Source organism: Gadus macrocephalus, chromosome 4 (genome assembly GCF_031168955.1).
Source record: "Gadus macrocephalus chromosome 4, ASM3116895v1".
In the NCBI taxonomy this organism is placed as follows: domain Eukaryota; kingdom Metazoa; phylum Chordata; class Actinopteri; order Gadiformes; family Gadidae; genus Gadus; species Gadus macrocephalus.
Genome location: NC_082385.1, coordinates 17332214 through 17345517, shown reverse-complemented (window position 1 = coordinate 17345517; position 13304 = coordinate 17332214). Strand labels below are relative to the sequence as shown.

The 13304-nt window shown below is 41.7% G+C and overlaps 1 protein-coding gene across 1 annotated transcript in view; it reads left to right on the top strand.

The window, feature by feature from the left end:
• Nucleotides 1–542: 542 nt before the first annotated feature.
• The window catches only part of tbx5a (T-box transcription factor 5a), a 19710-nt gene continuing 6948 nt past the window's right edge, over nucleotides 543–13304 (top strand). Inside the window, 8 exon segments of the mRNA XM_060050616.1 lie at nucleotides 543–719; nucleotides 722–807; nucleotides 1295–1363; nucleotides 1366–1391; nucleotides 2566–2685; nucleotides 3506–3653; nucleotides 9520–9672; nucleotides 11764–11855. Coding sequence (XP_059906599.1) covers nucleotides 662–719; nucleotides 722–807; nucleotides 1295–1363; nucleotides 1366–1391; nucleotides 2566–2685; nucleotides 3506–3653; nucleotides 9520–9672; nucleotides 11764–11855 — 752 coding nt within the window. The 5' untranslated portion in view covers nucleotides 543–661.

The following is a 13304-nucleotide window of genomic DNA, read 5'->3' as shown; positions in this document are numbered from 1 at the left end:
GGATCTTTAGTTTGAACATTTCGTAAAATACCCCCCAAACTACCGTACCTGATGCCTCTTCAATCTTTCGTTGTAGAGGGTGTTTTCTTTCTAAAGAGCCTTGTAGCCACTGGATGTTATTTAATGAGGGAGTAGATTGTAAAGACGATGAAAATGCCGAGGCTAAACACTGTTTAGGCTACGTCTGTTGGAATGGTGTCAGAGGTTGTGGACAGAGCTGAATGCAGCAACGGGACAACTAAACAAGTCCAACTGATGACAAATGTTGCATTGTCTTTGTTTTTATAGATGTCTATTTTACAGATGAATAATTTAGACTGCATGGAATGCCTAGTCTGCATGCACAAAGTTTGCAAATCAAACAAGTGTGTGTGTGTGTGTGTGTGTGTGTGTGTGTGTGTGTGTGTGTGTGTGTGTGTGTGAGTGTGTGTGTGTGTGCGTGTGTGCGTGTGTGCGTGTGTGCGTGTGTGCGTGTGTGCGTGTGTGCGTGTGTGTGTCGTGTGTGTGTGTGTGTTTATGTGCGTGCGCGCGCGTGTGTCAGTGTGTGTGAAAATGTATCCAATCGTACTGAATTGTCGTCAGTCCAGTCTGCATTAAAAAAATCGGACTACTTTTGGAGCCTTCAGTTGATTCGTTGGATCCCCGCAGCTCCAGTCTCCACATGATGGCGGACCAAGAGAACGCGTTCGGCCCTCCGACCTCCCCCGGCGTCCCGGAGACCACGAGTTACATGGCGAGGCCAAACCAGAGAAACCGACTGGGTCTTCGACCAAATCTGCGTCTTCACAGACGACTTATATTCAACAGGTTAGTGTCATCATTGATTATCCTCATTATTTCACAATGAATTGACCGATCTGATTGAGGTGCATGATCTGATTGATCGGCGCTTTACACCCAGAAGGCTCACATTCGTACCTTTTGATCGACATGATGTGAAACGATAGACCCCCGTTCGGGACTTCCCTGAGGAATCGGCATCTCTTGTGCAATTCTACTCATTCACATCAAGCCTAGGCTAATATCTAGGTAGGATATTTAGCAAGTGTTTTTTCCAGAATTCACTTTATTTTCTGTTATTTTTCCATATTTGTATCCTCATATTTTTATTTTCAACACACACCGTTTTTAGATAGTCCCAAATGTACCTTCAGTTTTGTGTACATATTTGGAAGGGCCTCTTGAAAAGCTTTCATGGTATCTGTATGACATGCATATGACTGCATAAATTAAGCTACACAGCTATTTTCATGTTGATCAAAGCTGACTCAGGCCTGCATGTTTTATTTTGAAGGGAATGGAAGGAATTAAAGTGTTCCTTCACGAGAGAGAACTGTGGTCCAAGTTCCACGAGGTCGGCACCGTGAGATGATCATCACTAAAGCGGGGAGGTGAGAAAATGCTTCTGAGATCCAGAAAGCGACAGGCTAGGAGCACTGTCTATCGAGTGACCATTGGAGAGTGTCTACGTATATGTCATTTTTTCCTTTTTTCTGAGGTTTAAATAAAACAGACGATTAGCCCTATAATAAATTCCCCAACATAGGCTGCAGCTTGATGGGAACAGAGGAACCGTTTTCCTAACTTCCGTCAGCATCCATCAGTAGTTTATTCGTTTTTTGCATTGTGTGTTTTTTTGTTTTTTGTGTGTGCGTGTGTGTGTGTGTGTGTGTGTGTGTGTGTGTGTGTGTGTGTGTGTGGTGTGTGTGTGTGTGTGTTGTGTGTGTGTGTGTGTGTGTGTGTGTGTGTGTGTGTGTGTGTGTGTGTGTGTGTGGTGTGTGTGTGTGTGTGTGTGTGTGTGTGTGTGTGTGTCCCTCGGTCGGTCGGTTGATCGGTCTTTCGGCCAGTAGCTATGTGTTTTTGGGCGCCAGATAATAAAAAATATATTATTATTTGGATCAGGTGTTGATAAGATGTGACTCCATCAGGTTAGTAGTGGTATGATCGGCGAGGTCTCCGGTCCAAACAGAAGAGTGTGAACTCAGTGCGGGGCTCGCGGTCAGTGCAGTTGATTATTAATCGCCACAATGTTTCATGTCTCGCTGAGCGCATGAAGCCTGACATTAACTTCCGTCGTAGTCGTATAGTGAAGTAACACACGTTTGTCAGAGTGTTACGTCCATGCTCTGGTGCGCCTGGCTGCTCGGTGTTAACCGCTCAGTCTGACAGACTTTCTCTTGCGGGTCTACATTGTGAGAGCTGTCAAATATTTTATCATTATTCAAAGGGTATCAGATACAAGCGAAATATTCAAAGAAAGGGAAAATAATCCTATATTGGTGTGACTGCATGGGATTTTCCGGCACAGCGAGTTAATACATTGAAGATATAAGAAAAAGTTGCACGTAGGTCTTCAAAAGCTTGGAGTACGTAACAATTTGAAATGTGTCTGTAAAACATAGTCAACATTTGGATGATTGTTGAGTAAACGCAATGCGATAGGCTCATTGTATACATTTATTTTAAAACTTTTTGGAGTCTGCTCAACAATCCCTGTTTCATATTATTTGTTCTTTGCATATCGGTTCCTCCCTTAGACAAATTACATGCCTTGCTTATTTTCAGGCGAATGTTTCCAAGCTTTAAAGTGAAGGTCACCGGACTGAACCCCAAGACTAAATATATTCTGCTAATGGACGTGGTGCCGGCCGACGAGCATCGCTACAAATTCGCCGATAATAAATGGTATGTAAAATAATCAAATGTATTATAAAACAACTTATTTTTAATAAATGTAATGCATTTTCGTTATGAACAGCTATAGCCTATCTGTGTATTCTTCTTATTAAAAACAATCAGATGTCGTTATGAAAAGTTATAGCCGATCGGTGTATTCTTTATAATAAATCGTCTGTAAACCAATCAGATGTCGTTATGTAAAGCTATAGCCAATCTGTGTGTTCAGTATTACCGTTCATATCTAGCACTAGGACTTATAGCCTCATATTTCGCAACATTATATTGCCTCATAAAAGCCTATTCAAGGACCCGAACGCAGTTTGAATATAGCTGCCTTGCCTCTCCAATAATTATCATAATGAACCTAGTCTATGTTTTCAAATGGTTGATGAAGGGAAAGGCTTATTTTGCATAAAAGGCAGATAAACACAACTATTCAGTGTCATCGATCTTTCTTGATGGACCATTGCCTTGTTGGGGTCACCCAACTGTCCGCCTCCGACCGACGGACAGTCCGACCACAGAGGATAGGCCTACTAGATCGACCAAATCGAAGGATGTTGTGGAACAATAACACATCTTGATCTGCATCTGCTGAACAGCATTACAGCACCTGTGTACCATTAATGATGTGGAGCACTCCAAAGGAGACCTGTGTTGAGTTAATGTAGGCCAGGCCTACTGCATTGGCATTAACCCGTCCATACTTTTATAGCTTTGCATATAGGGTCGGACTTGTGTTTACTGAATGGAACTGTTGTTGTAGGTCTGTGAGGTCATCGTGCTGTTGTTGTAGGTCTTTGACGTCATGGTGCTCTTGTTGTAGGTCTGTGACGGGCAAGGCCGAGCCCGCGATGCCCGGGAGGCTGTACGTCCACCCTGACTCTCCTGCTACCGGAGCCCATTGGATGCGGCAGCTCGTCTCGTTCCAGAAGCTGAAGCTGACCAACAATCACCTGGACCCGTTCGGACACGTAGGTCCAGCCGCCGGACGACCTGCTGCTGTTTAGTCTGGGTCTAAACCATCCTTCAAATGCCTGGCCAATGATACTTTCTTTGATTCAATATCGAGACGGCCTGTCTTTAATATGGAAACCAGAAAACGAATATAGACCAACGGCAGACAGGAAATTTCTTGCTCACGCACAGACTTAGGGGAACGCAAACGAAAGAGGCCTAGGGAGCGAGAGAGCGCATATTCTCTTCACGGATGGAAGTTGAACTATTTCTGGAGAGACTTAATATCGGTAGGCCTATTTATTGAACCGTTTTTGGAAAGGCGACCATATCTGTATTCGTTTGAATAACTTTCATATAACGTCGTAGGGCCTACATTGACTTGAAATTAGTGTTAAAAAGTAGATAAGTCATTTAAAACCTAATTGTAAATAATAATAATAATAATAATAGTAATTTCAATATAATAATAATGATAATAATACCAACAACAATAGTAATAATAATACAAATAAAAATAAGATTTATTATAACTTACTTTTTAAAATAGTAAGGAAAAGTTTTGCCAGGAAAAACCCCAAACATTATCATTATAATCATTATATATAGGCCGTAACCAGGTCTGTCCTTTACGCAGAACTATCAAGAAAGTTTTGAAAACAATCTGCCAAAATAAATATCTTTGTTTTTTTATTACGGACCTATGACGGAATAATAACCCAATGATCTGCTGTTGTGTGACCTGATCTGCTACAAGCAGCCTTAAGTTATGTTCATTCATTCTACTTGCTTCACCGGTTTGGCTTTAGCCTTATTTTACCATTTTGTGTTGAGCCTACTTTTTTTGAATTAACTTGATTCAAATCGCTGCTTTTTGTAGAGATTTTAATAATGCATATGTGTTATATTAGGCTTTCATATTATATTACATTAAAAGTGATGAATATATATAATATAAATATTTATATTGTACAAGGCCTATATTAAGGTACATTTTTTTACAAGGTAACAATATAAGATTCCTTTGAAGGGACTTGAAAGGGTGGGATATTTTGAAAAATAAACAAATTAATTAAAATCAACAGTTAAATTCAAGAAGATCCATTAAGAAAATCTAACATTTCCATTTATTTTCCCCAGAGACAGTCATTACTAGATTTAAAAACAAATTCAGTAAGAACTGACAATGCACATTCACCAGCGAACATCTTAATGTCATTAGGAACGATGACATTGCCCAAAGGAGTTTGGTGATTTCATGGGATCTGAAGGGAGGTGGTGAATCCAACAGGTTGTTTGCTGTTGTAGGCTGCTTTGGTTTAATACATGATCGTTGACACCCCTTGGCAACAAAGATAGAGGTGGTTCGAAGTAGTTGGACACATTTAAAAAGCAAACACGCGCACGCACAAACGCACACACACACACACCACACACACACACACACACACACACACACACACATCTTACTTCTCATTTTCCGAGCTCCCGTTTTGGCGTGAAGAAAGTGTTTCCGTGCGTGTGATCCGTGCTCCGCTAGAACTGAGCAAACGGGAGCATCACTCAGAGTTCATCAGTGGGCTCCAGTTGGCTCCACACCTCCACATCAAGTGTGGACGTGATGGGGACATTGTGGTAGAGGTCTATGTCTTGATGCTGAATCATGATCGTGAACAGTGTATCAGGAGTATTAGGAGCAGGACGCCTCAGACAGGCTAAGTTGTTCCGTTTAAAAAAAGAAAATACATCTTTTAGTTGACAGCATTTCTCAATCAATATTGAGATAATATATATCTATATGTACACACACATATATACACATATACATACACAATACAATGAAGTATGCAATGTTGTCGCAGTATTTATTTGAGCATTGATCATGAATGTATTTCATTCAGTATAAATAATAATTACGTTTCATTCCTCAGAGCATCAGTGGATTTCATCTTCTCATATTTGGAACAATTGGCAGGTACATTTTTCGACACATTTAAATCCACTGTTCATCTACTTAGTCAATGTAGGCTTCAGATTGACAAAACAGGCAGGTTAAACGGGAATAAAAGCACTCTCACACACACACGCACACACACACACACACACACACACACACAATTGTATCTTTCTTGGTCTCATGACATCTACAATTATTTAGGCCAAGCCAGAACCCAGCTGGTATAATGAAACCTGATCTCTATTATGTGCGTGTGTGTATGTGTGTTTGTCTAGGTGTGTGTGTGCCTTTGTGGGCGGGGGAATGTTGAGGTGTGGCGGGAATTCTGAGCCCTTCTGAGTGGCTGCAGTGGTTCTTCCATGATGACTCGGTTTTGTGCGGACAGAACGAGAACACCCTTGGATTCATAAATGAAATACTGGTGGCTGGAGCCGGAAAACTAACCCCCCCCCCCGCCAACCATCCACTCCGTCTCCTCCTCCTCCACCTCCTCCACCTCCTCCACCTCCTCCCCTCCTCCTCCATCCTCCCTGCTGCAACCCTCCTCCCCCTCCACCCCCTCTTCCTCCACCCCCCTCCTCCTCCTCCCCCTCCACCCCCTCTTCCTCCACCCCCCTCCTCCTCCTCCCCCCTCCACCCCCTCCTCCTCCCCCTCCTCCTTTCCTCCACCACCCCCATCCCCAGCCTGTTGGTCCAGCTGTTTGAGGGTTTTTGATGATTTAGAATGGCTTGCATGCTCACATGCAACCAAAGAATATGTGCATTTGGCGATGGAGGTTGGAGCCATTTAGGAAGAGTTTGGGGAAGGGGGAGGTGGCCTTGACGCAGAGGTTACCCCCCTCCAGAAATATCTGGTAATTAGGGAAACTCCTGAAGACTGTTATAAGGGATGTGGCAAGCTCCATTATGTGCTGGGGTCCCATAAAGGCCCCGATAAAGGCCCCATTGTTTATCTATGTTCAATTGTGAATTTGTGTAGTTTTCCCTTTCTGTTCTCGGGAATCACAGAGAGAGAGAGAGAGAGAGAGAGAGAGAGAGAGAGAGAGAGAGAGAGAGAGAGAGAGAGAGAGAGAGAGAGAGAGAGAGAGAGAGAGAGATGAAGGTAAACAATGTTGAAGACATTCAACATTGTTACACATCACTGGAGATAAAGAGAAAGGAAGAAGGAAAGGGGATTATCAACGTGATTTTGTCTCCTGCTTTTAATCCTAACCCTATTAAACAAGTATACATTAAGACCTTAGTTAACAAGAAGACCATTACTTAGTTAAGCTGAACACCATTACCATAGTCGAGCTGAACACAATTACCTTAGTTACCATATACACCATAAATTAACATGAACAACACCATTAGTTAACATGAACACCATTAGTTAATATGGACACCATCACCTTTGTCAACATGACCACCGTTATTTTAGTTAACATGAACACTATTACCTTAGTTAACATGAACGCCATTACCTTATTAACATGAACACCATTAGTAAATTACTAATCCATCAGTTAACTGTTAAATAATAGTTACTCAATGCTTAGCACGGCAGTAACTAATGTTATTTTTATCATGTCACCATCTCCTGCCATTTGACGACAAACTTTCACTTTCTGTTCACACACGCACCATTTATACACCCCCCCACACACGTCCAATACATGCCCCCCTCCTCCTCCCCCTCCTGTCATCCCACACATGTTTTGGGCCAGGGTTTTTTTTCTTCTCTGTGAGTGAGACCCAGTGTTTACACGCAAGGGCCAGAACACGGAGATGAGCAGTAGACGTGCAGGCCCCTGCACTACAAAGCCTGTTCCTCCCCAGCTGGGGTGGGCTGATGGGGGCTCTGATGTTGGCGGCACATGAAAAGCCAGAGGGCAACCGCTGGGGGCCACGCGGTGATCCTTCACTATCATCAGCCCCCCCAATGTTATCATCCAGCAGGGGGAACGCACACACACACACACCCCGGGGAAGGGTTCAGTGTAGCAGCAGCATCAGCAGCTGGGACCCCGGGGAGACCGACCAGTGGGTCCCAGTGGGTGGTCTTCCTTCTAGAGCATTCAGGTCTACACACGCACGCACGCACACAAATATATATATATATATACATATAAATATATATAGATATACATATATATATATATATATATATATAGTACATGAAGCCTTTAGAGAACTGAAGAATGTGTTCTGGTTTCAGATCGTTTGCGATGGGGATGTTCTTGTGGCAGTGTTGTGGTAGTGTGGAAGCGTTGTAGTGTTGAGGTAGTGTTGTGGTTGTTGTAGTGTTGTGGTCATGTTGTGGTAGTGTTGTTGTAATGTTATGGTAGTGTTGTGGTAGTGTTGTGGTAGTGTTGTTCTATTGTTGTGGTAGTATTGTTGCATTGTTGTGATAGTGTTTTTGCATTTTTGTGGTAGTGTTGTTGTAGTGTTGCGGCAGTATTTTTGCATTGTTGCGGTAGTGTTGTTGTATTGTTGTGGTAGCGTTATGGTAGTGTTGTGGTAATGTTGTGGTATTGTTGTGGTAGTATTGTGGTAGCGTTGTTGTATTGTTGTTGAGCTGTTGTGGTAGTGTTTTTGTAGTGGCTTCATCATTAAGAAAATAAGTTTAAATTATCGAAGCCAAATTAATATTGAGACTATTTGAAAAGTTTTAACATTTCGACTTAGATTTCACCAATTAATAATATAGGATCATTGGCCATTTGTTGAATAAGTCAAATCGTTTTTTAAAACTATCAAGATAATAATATATTATAAGACGTATGTTCACTATAGGTCAACACCGAAGAACAAAGGAACAAAATCCTAGATGAGATAAAGAATTACAATTAGGCCCATTACGATTACACAAACGGAATAGCCTTGGTCTGTAAGGTGTGTGAAAAATAATGAGGGTTAACGGAAGAGGAAACACAGTTTTGTTACCCTGAAATATAAGTGAATTAAAACATAAACCGAGTGGGTTTGGTAAGGGTCTGTCAGGCTGATTAGACTTAAGTCCCGCAGACGGGAAGGCCTCATGGAGGCAGTGAGGGGCTCAAGTTAAACTGGTTAGACGCCAAGGCGGCTACTGGTAGTCCAACAGGCTGAACACATGCACGCTGATCCGGTCATATCTTCTGGCTCGTGTGGCAAATTGACGTCTTGAAATCATTCTAGCGATATGTTACAGGCCTAACTTAAATTGAACGATGGGGAGATATTACTGAGTGGTTAAAGCGTTATTTAATGAATATTAGGCGGTCCTTTTTTTCAAAGGCCCAATAATATTCCAACCAGCTAGGGCAATATGGCTATAATATTGGCTTCATTTAAACACATATAGCCTACATAATTGATATTTTGTTTTTCAAACCGTTTGCAACACAAATACAAACGGCAAACTGCAACAGGGTCCAGGCATCAGAGGATTGGTTTGAATAAGAAGCCAGGCGATCCACTTACATCACAGAAATACTATTAAAATAAATGGTCTAGACTGCGGGCATGACGTAGGCCTACAGCGATTCTAAATAAAGTCCGACCATGATATAAAACAATTCCCTCACAACCATCTAAAAATACAGTTAATACCTCTTTGCAACAAATCCACGCTTCCCTGTTGTAGGCCTACAATAATCCAATTTGCGATCTAATGTAGCCTACCTGAAAGGCAGTAGACTTTGGGAATGTGTTCAGGATGGCTTCTGTTTCCAACAATTGTCTAAATTCATCTGATAATATTTATTTCTCTCTCTCTCTCTCTCTCTCTCTCTCTCTCTCTCTCTCTCTCTCTCTCTCTCTCTCTCTCTCTCTCTCTCTCTCTCTCTCTCTCTCTCTCTCTCTCTCTCTCTCTCTCTCTCTCTCTCTCTCTCTCTCTCTCTCTCTCTCTCTCTATCTCTCTCTTTCTCTCTATGTCTGTCTCTGTGTCTCTCTCTCCGCAGATCATTCTGAACTCCATGCATAAGTATCAGCCGAGGATCCACATCGTGAAGGCGGATGAGAACAACGGCTTCGGCTCCAAGAACACGGCCTTCTGCACGCACGTGTTCCCGGAGACGGCCTTCATCGCCGTCACGTCCTACCAGAACCACAAGGTCAGGGGCTCAGGAATAATCAGTAGCCTACTTTGGTTCGATAATAGCCTAAATTGTAATGCAAGACTACACTTTTAACGGACAATTTTGTCAGCCGTTTTAAACAGTAAAGTGTAGCCTTTCTCCGAGCCAAACAAAACCCCCAGGACAGTGCAGGCCTTCCTACATTACACACTGTTGAGCAATGGTATAATGGTCCTTATTTTGTAATAATTATTCTGATCATGGCAAGCACTTCAAAACCTGCTCGCAAAATTTAGAATGTTCACGACAATCACAACGTAGGCGTATTTACTTTGTCAAGTCGTTTTAACTGCAATCACGACCATGTAGGCCTAGGCCCCACTGGTTACTGATTTTTTACTTTGAATACATAACCAAAAAAATCCCATGGATACAGACTTAATACCTTTTATTAATGTGGTTTTCAATTGGTTTAAATTTATTATTATTATTATTATTATTATTGATATAATTACTATTAGGCTATGTATAGCACAATTCTTCAGGACTCTGTTGTCAATCTTTCCCACTTTTTGAAATACATTTCGGATAGGCTTCATAAACTCTTGTGGGACACGACTCCAGTGTCTGGTTAACATCCGCTCTACTCAGTGGGTGTGGGTGTTTAGGTTCTGGGGGGGGGCTGGGGGGGCTCATTATGTCCCCAGCCAATCCAAATGCAAAACGCATATGGTGAAGCGTGAAACACCGGCCTTCTAGAAAGAAAACATTTTTTTTTTTTTTTTTTTTTGGACTAGGCCTAATTATATGTGCTTGCCGAATAGTAAAATGAACCTAGGCCTACCTAAGTACTTATGCTGCTCTAGTTTCTAATCACTCATACGTCCGCACGCGACATTAAGGCGGTCTGTGACAACATGAACAGTTCACTTCTCCTCGTCTCGGGCCGATGAAAGGATGGTGTCGCGGCTCCAGTCCTACATGCTAAAGCTTTCTCGCTATTAGCCTTAATTAATTAGATAATTCATAAAATATATTATAGCTTAGCCTAAGCCTTGTTTCAAGATGGCCTATTTCAATGCCATTTATGTCCTTATATATTTAGGTTAGTAAAAACATAAGTTATCAAATATTATGTATGAAAATTGTTTGTTATTAGATTTGTTCTTCCCTTTTTTCTTATGATTAGGCCTATTGATGGGATGAATTTTTTTTTTGCAGCATCATTATAGGCAAAAGAATGTATGGCTGTTAGAGCATTTTTTTATATATATATATATATATATATATATATATATATATATATATATATATATATATATATGTACAAAAAAGAATAATAAAAAAAAGGCAATTTTATTTTTTATTTACTTTCATTATTAACAAGCTCATGCAAGGTCTTAACAATTGATTTGGTTAAAGTAAATAGGCCTCCCAACTTTGCGAGTCAAAAGGTGGGACCGACCAGCCAACCAATAAGCGTCCAGAAATCCTCTCTTTCGAACGGGATCTCGTGGGATCTTTTTTTTTTAATTAAATGAAAAAATACAAAAACAAGTGTGATACTTCGTGTCTTAATACCAGAGTTTTTGTTGCAATTACTTAGACGTAGGCTTACATAGCAATGCCATTAAAAGGATGCCACGTGTGACTACATTTCCAAAGTGATCAAGATTACTTAACAAAAACAATAAATAAACCCTCAAATGTGTTTTTTAAGTTAAGCTTGAGTTAGATGTATCATAAGGGACCAAGACCATGTGTCACACAGAGCATTTAGCCTGGCACGGTGACGTCACTGAGTCTCTGAGTGTCTGTGGAGTGGAGAGCACACTCTTGGGGAAATAATTTTGCCAATGTGGAAATGATACCGTACACAAATATAAAATATGGGAGTTACTGCAGTAGCAGTCATTGCCTGCTGCATCTGCATCTTCTTAACTGCAGGCCATACATTTCCGGAGGCTAAAAGTCAACAGAGGATTTGACAAATGCTAAGATAACACAAGATGAGGTCATTAGGAAACATCTACATTCTAGGAGTTATAGTCCAGGGTGGAAACAGCAGCAGAACCAACCAGACACTGTGTTGTGTCCGCCTTACGTTAATGTCCCTGACATTGACAGATCACCCAGCTGAAGATCGAGAACAACCCGTTTGCTAAAGGGTTCCGCGGCAGCGATGACATGGAGCTGCACCGTATGTCTAGAATGCAAAGGTAGGCCTACACACTGTTCAAACACTCAGAGCCTATGTGTGATCTGCGTGCGTGTGTTTGTGTGTGTGTATGGGTTGTGTGTGTGTGTGTGTGTGTGTGTGTGTGGTTGTGTGTGTGTGTAGGTATGTTTGTGTGTGTGTGTGTGTGTGTGTGTGTGTGCGCGTGTGTGTGTGTGTGTGTGTGTGTGTGTGTGTGTGTGTGTGTGTGTGTGTGTGTGTGTGTGTGTGTGTGTGTGTGTGTGTGTGTTTGTTTGTTTGTGTCTTCGTGTTTAAGTGTGTTTGTGTGGATGAATATTTAATCATATTTCTGCCTGTGTTATACATGTTATATATTGAGGGTATTACTTGCATTGATTGGACGACTGCCTCTGATCCTATACGGAGTCAAACGCACCCTTGAGGGCTGTGGCAATGGATCAAAGTGTCTCCTCAATGAGCCCTCCATGTCCAGAGCCAATGCAATATCCCTGATGGGCTTCAGTGAGAACTAGGAGGGTAATGTTCAGTGATGTAAGTGTTGCTCTTGAGTATCTGCCAGTCTTCATGTTGTGGACTCTAAACTTTATGTTGCCCTGGCAGGGTTTCAGAAATTGACAACATCTCCCTTCTATACAAACCTTATATACCACACATATTCCTATACAAAATGTATTAGTTCGCTGAGTGTGTGTGTGTGTGTGTGTGTGTGCGTGTGTGCGTGTGTGTGTGTGTGTGTGTGTGTGTGTGTGTGTGTGTGTGTGTGTGTGTGTGTGTGTGTGTGTGTGTGTGTGTGTGTGTGTGTGTGTGTGTGTGTGTGTGTGTGTGTGTGTGAGTGTGTGTGTGAGAGAGAGAGCGTGTATATTTGTGATGAAGCTTATTCCAGCAGCCATTTCAGCTGCTGGAATAATAATCTCTCTCTCTCTCTCTCTCTCTCTCTCTCTCTCTCTCTCTCTCTCTCTCTCTCTCTCTCTCTCTCTCTCGTTGCCCATTTATTCAGTCCAGATGAGTGATGGAGTTTGTGTCCATTCTGTGTGGAAAACACATTTTCAAAGCAGAAAATCTGGTTTTGAACCTCCCACACACTGCCCCCGCCCCCACACACACACACACACAAACACACACACACCACATACACGCACACGTACTCCCACACACACACTCCCACACATACACACTCTCACGCACACACACACTCCCCCTCACCTCCCCCCCACCACACACACACACACCCATACATGCTCCCACGCACACACTCCAATAAGCCAATAAAAAAATAAGAATTATTGAACCGAGCAACAACGAGTAGGGATGTTTTTTTAAAATTGGCAAAAGAACATTTGAATAATGTTTATTTTAATAATTATAACTATACTTATACAAAGTTAAAATTTGCCTACAGATGACACAAATTAAAATAATAACAAACACATCATGCAACACTTCACAAAGGAAATTCATTTCAGATAGAAAT